The sequence below is a fragment of the Rhamphochromis longiceps genome, linkage group LG6 (assembly GCF_057381845.1).
Source record: "Rhamphochromis longiceps isolate RC_006_pf linkage group LG6, R_longiceps_female_GT1.1, whole genome shotgun sequence".
In the NCBI taxonomy this organism is placed as follows: domain Eukaryota; kingdom Metazoa; phylum Chordata; class Actinopteri; order Cichliformes; family Cichlidae; genus Rhamphochromis; species Rhamphochromis longiceps.
In genome coordinates this window covers 7742275-7750315 of record NC_140562.1, presented here as the reverse complement: position 1 = coordinate 7750315, position 8041 = coordinate 7742275, and the positions used below count along the sequence as shown (strand labels likewise).

The following is an 8041-nucleotide window of genomic DNA, read 5'->3' as shown; positions in this document are numbered from 1 at the left end:
TCTTTGGAAAAGCGAGCGAAATCCCTCACCTCGGGAAACCCAGGTGCAACACTTTGAAGCACATTGGTTCCGTTTAGGTGGCCCCACTTTACATTTTCAGCATAAAGTAAAAAAACAACAACACACATTTGTTTTCACTACAGGTGCAATTACTTACTGTGGTACGTTTTCTTAATACCGAAATATTATGTCTGCAGTGTTTTTAATTACAATCAGTGACGTGATGATAATGTAATGCTCACTGTATAAAGCATCAATACGCCTCTCTCACTCCTCTGGCATCCACCCTCTCTCCCCACATATGTTTGAAGCTCGCTCTATCACAGCCAGTCTCTGGCCCATCTCGAAGCTTGTGCAGCAATAATCTGCCAATAGCGAGCCTGCTGAGGTGGGGAGAGAGCGAGCACAAGCACATACTATACAGCGTGCGAAGCTCGTGTTTATATGTAATATGTGAGCGGCAGGAAGCAGCTCGCTCTGCTCATTGCAGAAGGACGGCAGGATGGCGAGAGGACGGCGGGGTCTCGTGGCCCCTCAGAACACGTTTCTAGAGAACATCGTCCGCCGGTCCAACGGTAAGATACGATCCGGTTCTGATCTGTTCTGCACCTGGCTTCAAATGGTGATAATATATTTCTTATATATAATGTTTTGTGATTTTGTTGCTCATTTCGCCTTCAGGCATAGCCACATAAACACACACGGGCAATTGCTAAAAACCTAAGTAGTACTGAAACCACAAGTAATTATGGTTTAAATTTATTATGGTAGCTCTTTACTTTCAGTGATGGCTATTCCTCTCTCTCTCTCTCTCTCTCTCGCTCTCCCTCACTTTCCCCACACACACACACACACACACACACACACACACACACACACACACATACATATATATATATATATATATATATATATATATATATATATATATATATATATATATATATATATATATATATATTCACACGTTGTAACAGTTACAAAAGGCACATAGGCTCCTTATTAACAAGTAGGGGTAAGGCAAATCAATTTCATAGAGCAAAGTTTATTAGATAAACAACTACCAATTTAGAGCTGCAGAGAATAAAAACAAACTAAATAGCAGGGCTGACAGTACCAATCCGTTAAGACACTTTATTAATAAACATTACTTTAAAGGACCAGGTTCACTGCCATGATGCTGCCCTTGGTTAAAATAGCAGCTCAAGAAAATAGTTAACTAAAATGGTGGAGACTAGCCACTTGAAGGCAACCTACAGGGAGGAGGGACCAAGGGTGCCACCAATCACTCACCCGTGCAATCTTTCTGAAATCCTCACTGCCACTCTCACTGCAACTTAAATGGCCCGTTATACTTGTTTCCCGGTATGTACACTCCAATCCACAAAAGGGAATTCCACCACACGTGCCTAGCCCCCCTCCCCCTGCAAGCAGCTGTGTCTTCACTAAAGAAAATTAAAATAAACATGCATATCAAGCAATACAGAACACAAAATTCAGGAAATATTATATACAGGAATACAAACACACACACACACACCGTTTAAAATACAATTATTAGCAGTACAACTAAAAGCATGATTAAAATATAACAAACTGTTAACACTAAAGCACTATAGAACAAGGAACCAATCGATGCCAGTCAAACACAACAGCAACAAAGCAACAAAGGGTACAAGACAGCAGCGGTGTGTAGGCCTGTAACAGGAGAAAGAAACCAGTTATCCAGGGTCCACCCTACTTCTAAAAACAAAGAAAAGTACAAATGAAGTCACTTAAAAACAGCAAAAGTACGTAAGTGCAAATTGCATCAATAAATAATATGTACACTATAAAACTAAGAAAATTTTCTAATTGTTACTCGCTGCTCTCTGTGGGCGTATTTGCTTTAACTAAAGCCACACTAATCGGGGGGAATAATTATTTTACTAAATCACAGCCTGTATAGTAACATTCTACATTTACCTTTGCTGTAAGCTAACATTACCATCACACCTCACTGAATTGAATAAAATTACTCAGCTGCCTTAATTCAAACTGACACTACTCTACATTTATAATAATAATAATAATCAGTTTGTGGTTCCAAGTTTCACAAGAAACAATTTTCTTGAATGTTTTGCAAAGTACTGGTTGTTAAAGCAAATCCCTTTTTTGCTGCTAGTGCTCTCTCAGAAATGCCCAGACTTGTCCCATTGTTGCTTATACTAGGAAATGTAAATGTGCTGCATTGGTATCGAAAAGATACTTGCAAAATGGATGGATGGATGGATGGATTTTTTTTTTTCATATCACCAGGCACTAATTTAAATGCTAGGAAGTTCCTCTAGACATGCTTTGAATTACACCAGCCATTATTCAGTAAAAGGGGGTAACTGCATCTCTAATTATATATTAACAAAAGACATTCATGAAGACTCAAGAAGGAATGCAGCACACTAAATCCAGTGCCAAGACCATGACCGTGCTGGAAAAGATAAGCAACTTTAATGACTTGAGTTTTCATTCATTATATTTATATGATGTCAATTTACAACAGTCACTTCAAGGCACTTTTATATTGTAAAGACCCTAAGACAATAATAGAAGAAAAATAGAGTACTTAGAGGAAGATGTCCGTGAAGGTTATCAGTCATCCAGGTCATCGTAGTCAAAGGAGCTTGGAAAGAAAAGCGTCTGGACTTTTTTAAGTTGCTTGAAGACGTTTCACCTCTCATCCGAGAAGCTTCTTCAGTTCTATGGTCAAATGGTGGAGAGTCCCAGATTTAAGATCTGTGGAAGTAACCCACCATGAGGGACAATTGACCCAATAATGATCCTCTACCTAATCACATGAGCCAAGGTGTGAAAATGGGTGTAGGTCACAATCAGCCAAGGTTTTGGGTGAGCTCATTGTGAAACCTAGCCCCACCCTATCATGTGATTTCCTGAGGTCAGATGGCCCAGGATGTGAGTGGGCGTTAAGGCGTCTGGGAAGGGATCTCAAAACTGGATTATAGATAGCAGACAATTAGTGTCGTAAACCACCGCCTGAGAGCAATGAGAGGCGAAACGTCTTCAAGCAACTTAAAGAAGTCCAGACGCTTTTCTTTCCAAGCTCCTTAGAGTACTTAGAGGAAGTAACAAGCAAGACAGTATTTTCCCCATAGTAGCTTCTTTTCATTGCCTTCGTGTTAAATCCAGAATCAAATTTCAACGTCCTTCTCCTTATGTAAGGTCTTGAATAATCAGGCCCCATTTTACCATCCATATTTTATCTGTGAAAAGTGCTTTATAAATAAATGTTACTTACTTAATTACTTTCTTAGCCTCTGGTTCCTGAGGTAAAAGTAGAATGTGGGGCAGAAAAAAAAGAGTTTTTCTTTTCTGCCGTCGCCTTATTTCCTCATAGAACATCTGATTGTTGGGGGTGGGATGGGAATCAAGAACCAGTTCCCAGGAGTTCAATTCCTTTGAGCTGTTAGTCTGTGTGCCTGCTCATTGATTCCACTTGCACTTGTACTACAATCAGCTGATTTTGGCACATTCTTAAAGGTGGATATAGACATTACTTTTATTTTTAATTCACAAAAGGACAAAAATACAAGAGTAAGTGGAACCTCCATCCAGGACAAACACATTTTGCTGCCAACACAAATTCGGCTCTTTGCAAGTACCTGCACAGACAACATGCTAACACTAAGCTAGCTAAAAACCTAGATTGATGTTAAAGCTGAGTGAATCCCATCCCTGGTCCAGCAACTAGACCCTGAACTTCAACAGGTAACAAACAAATCAGTAAGAGAATCAATAAGTAATATCACTTATCCATACCAATAATAATGGTATTGGAATTGATAAATTCTTATTAATTCCCATCCACTATTAGAGGTTTCCCCTCTGTTACAATAAAACGCACGTGGAGGACACTGTTGTGATTTGGCACTTTATAAATTAACCTGAATTGAACTGAATTGAAAAATGACTGTCTTTTAATAGCACAGGTATTAAGTGTAGGCCAGTTGGTTATTAAATAAAAAGAATCATCATAATTAGTTTAACATTGATTTTACAGGTGTAAAAGTGAGGCAATTATTTATTAGTTTAATTTACCACTTAATTGATTAGCAATAATTACTTACGTAATAGTTAGCTTAACTTAGCTTCTCTATTGGGTTTGGTGCTATTGAACAACCAAAATATTTTATCAGAATAATGTGGACTCTGGAAGGCTGCAATGGGCATTTTTTAAACTAGTTGTTGTAGCCCTCGTGAAATGTGGAGAAATATTGTGAATGCTGGATTCATATAATTTTTCAGTCATGTGATGTTGCGAAGTAGGGAAGACTATCACTTATTGGTTTCTGTGGTCAGATACCAATTTTGTGCTGGGAAACGCTCAGATCGTGGAGTGGCCAATCGTCTATAGCAATGATGGCTTCTGTAAACTCTCTGGCTACCATCGTGCTGAGGTCATGCAAAAGAGCAGCACCTGCAGGTACCACAACACACATGGATACCACCGCATGGATTATTGAGGACTGATTGTCTCAAGTAAATGTGTACTGTATCAATGCAAATACTTGGTTTTCCTCTGCAGCTTCATGTATGGAGAGCTGACAGACAAGGAAATGAGTGAGAAGGTTCGACAGACCTTTGAGAACTACGAGATGAACTCTTTTGAGATTCTGATGTACAAGAAAAACCGTGAGTATTTAATAGTACTGGATATGACCGTGTAAGCTGCATCCAAAAATGTTTGTATGAACTGCTTCCTCAAAAACCCAGATACCAAAGGATCTCAAGAAATCTAGAAATTGTATATATGCTAATCTGGGACACACCATGCTAAAAGCTCACAGCCTTTTAATTACCTAGCCAGGGGTCAGCAACCTTTAACACCCAAAGAGCCATTTGGACCTGGTTTCCACGCAAAAGAAAACACTGGGAGCCGCAAATACTTTTTGACATCTAAAATGAAGATAACACTATATATTGTTTTTTTTACCTTTATGCTTTGTGTGAACAACTAAAGTAAGTAAAGTTTATTTATTAAGCGCTTTTCACAGACAGGCAGTCACAAAGCGCTGTACACAAATATTAAAATAAACAATACAATCAATAGACATTATGCACAATGTAAAAGATCAAATGTAAATAATGTAAAGAATATAAAATACGTAGATCAACAAAAGGCTTGTTTGAACAGAATATTTTTTAACTGCTTTTTAAAAGAATCCACAGAGCAACTAAGGTGTGTTGCTTATGAAATCCATGAAGTGCTACAGAGAAAATGACATTTTATTTATGTAATAACACATTTTGAACTCTTAAAGAAATATAACAAAAGGAAAGACACCCAGCTGAACTAAAATGATCCAGCAAACAAAAACTGTTGTGAACCGCCACCCTTATATCGCCTTTGGGCTTTTGGAGCCTTGACCTGACTTTTAAAAAATAATTGGGGGAAAAGCACTATGCTGCAAAAAAAATTGATATTTGCAAAATTCTGCCTAAATATGTATTTTACCTGGTTAATGTGTGTGGTGGGGCGTGGTCTGCAGCGCCGCTGCAGGGGAGTCGGACGCACCTGAGCGGGACCCGCAATCACGCCTCGCTGCCTTAAAGTCTGTGCCCTCTCTGCTGTTGAAAAGCTACAGCTGGCTGTATGCGTCAGCAACCGTGTGTGAAAAGTGGTCAATAAAGAGATGCTGAAAAGCATGTTCATGCAAACATCGTCAGGTCTGCCGTGATATGTTTACAATAAGACTTATGGTCCCGAACCTCTGCGCACAGCGTCTGCAAATCGGGGCTTTCATCTTTACGCAGGACTGTAAGCTGTCATCTGTGAGGCGTGAGCGGTGTTTGTTTTTAACGTAGTTCACGGTGGAGAACAGCTGCCGACATAATGTGGATCCGAAGATCCACGATTGGCCTACCTGGGGTTGAAAGTCTCGATAAACGCACAGCGTTTCGGCGGGTACACCGGCTTCCGCGAGTGTGACGCTTATTTTGAGCGATGAAAAAATAATAGAATATAATTGTATTTTTATATTTCAAAATCACAATAATCTTCCAATTTAGAACTACAAGGTAAAAAAAGAACTAAACACAAATAAAATACACTTCAGCTAAATACTTATAATTTATTTTCCCAAACCACCCGGAGCCGCAAAATAAAGACTAAAGAGCCGCGGGTTGCTGATCCCTGACCTAGCCTATTACATTTGCAAACAACTTTTGCCAGTAAAAAAAAAAAAATGTATTTGATAAAGAATTCAGAAGGTGAAGGTTCCTTTATTTTTTATTTCTGTGTTTGTATATATTTTTATAAGCATAACACCACCTAAAGCAAACTTCACACATCATACAAAATAACTTAGTATTTAACAAGGCTTTGGTTTTAAAATGGTATTGATTCTTCTAAGTTGTAAGATTATACTAAACAACTTTCCTTTTTGATAAAATTTATGGTTGGATCAGGTGACCCAGAACACTTGTTTAGGTATGCTGCAATAGGTCAAGGCTGCTGGAGGCTGAAACACTGGGCTTTCTTGGCTCCCATGTTATCTTTTTCTCTGTTGGTGACAAGTTGTATAGTTAGGGGTTGTTTTGTGTAAAGGATCAGTGAAAAAAATATTGTTCTTTTTTTTCTGCCTGGATAGAAAGTTATCGGTGAAATTTAAATCTCTCTATTTGGGAGCAATTAACATAATTAGAATAGAAGATATCAAGCTAATGCCACTGAGCTATGTATAGCTGCAGATCGCATACGTTTACTTTTCAAGTTCAAAGCTTGAAATTGGTCTTTCCATGGGATGCAGCATTGCCATTATTGAATATTTCTTTGTTGTAACAGTGCTTCTTGGCAGTAGATTTTATACCTTTGGAAAACACATTTCCTCTAAATGGTGTAACATTTATAAGGAAATTTAATTGGTTTGTTGAGCAGCAGAGTTGAGTATGTGGGTTGTATCAATGAAAACCTTGGCATATCATCTCTGCCAATGCCAAACAGGTTATTTTCCAATTGACTCCTTTTTGGTGGTTGGATGATTAGTCTAAAGAAACAAGACATATTAAGAGTTTAACAGTTTATTCATCCTCATTCATGCTCAGTGGCGGTCCTAGCCTGTTTGGCGCCCTGGGCGAACACCCATCCCCCAACCTGAGGATCACCACAACATAACCTTCACCTTAGTTCACAGATTCACTTTGTCTAGGGTTTATTTCTGGGATTCCAGGATTCAAATCATGAATACATAATGGATTTGGATTTACAACATTATGAATGAAATGTGCTCTATTTGGAAGCAGCAGGGCCCCGTCCCCTTTTGACGGGTTGTGTGTGAGACTTTAAATCATCAAACTATAAATTATAAATTGTTATTGATCCCTTTACCCCTAGTCCTAATCTGTATATTTATTTTCTTACTCTTCTTCTTCTTATTGTTTGTTTACTTGCACTGCTGTAACAGGAGCCTCGTCGTCTCGTCTCTCTATATACTGGACTGTATGTAGCGGAGATGACAATAAAGTTTACTTTGACTTCAGCAGCGAGCAGGCGCACCGAGGGCTCTCGCGCTCACTTTTCGCTTATAGAATTTCGAAAAAACATCAGTGCAAATTGTAAGTCTGTATCATGATGTCTGGTGTTTTCGTGTTTGTTGGTTTGTTTTTATTTTGTGTTATTTTGCGAATTGGTTATTAGATGCTGCTCCAGCCACCCGGAGAATACACCACCCCCCCCGCCCTCTCCTCCCTGTGCCGCAAGCAGCAGGTGCACCTCGCAAATGGAGGGCGCCCTTACTCCCAGCAAATGGGCGATAGAAAACCGATCGGTGCCTGTACCATTCCCAATATGCGCTGGCATGATGTCAGGGCAGCATGAGTACGAGCAATTTTTTTTTCCTGATGCCTGTGATGCCGCCCCCCACCACGATGCCGCCCCAGGCAACCGCCTGTGTCGCCACTACTGCTCATGCTGGCCAGCTTGCTGTGGGATGGCATCCCAGTGTTTGCCACAAGTCGCCAGTGCATTTGTATTGGCCAATCTGGCACA

General features: G+C 39.5%; 1 protein-coding gene across 1 annotated transcript in view; it reads left to right on the top strand.

Moving 5' to 3' along the window:
- Window positions 1-281: 281 nt before the first annotated feature.
- Window positions 282-8041, top strand: part of LOC146667432 (voltage-gated delayed rectifier potassium channel KCNH1-like) — a 124471-nt gene continuing 116711 nt past the window's right edge. The window contains exons 1-3 of the mRNA XM_085409119.1: window positions 282-575; window positions 4354-4477; window positions 4580-4686. Of these exons, the coding sequence (XP_085265245.1) occupies window positions 503-575; window positions 4354-4477; window positions 4580-4686 (304 nt within the window). The 5' untranslated portion in view covers window positions 282-502. The remainder of the gene's footprint in view (window positions 576-4353; window positions 4478-4579; window positions 4687-8041) is intronic.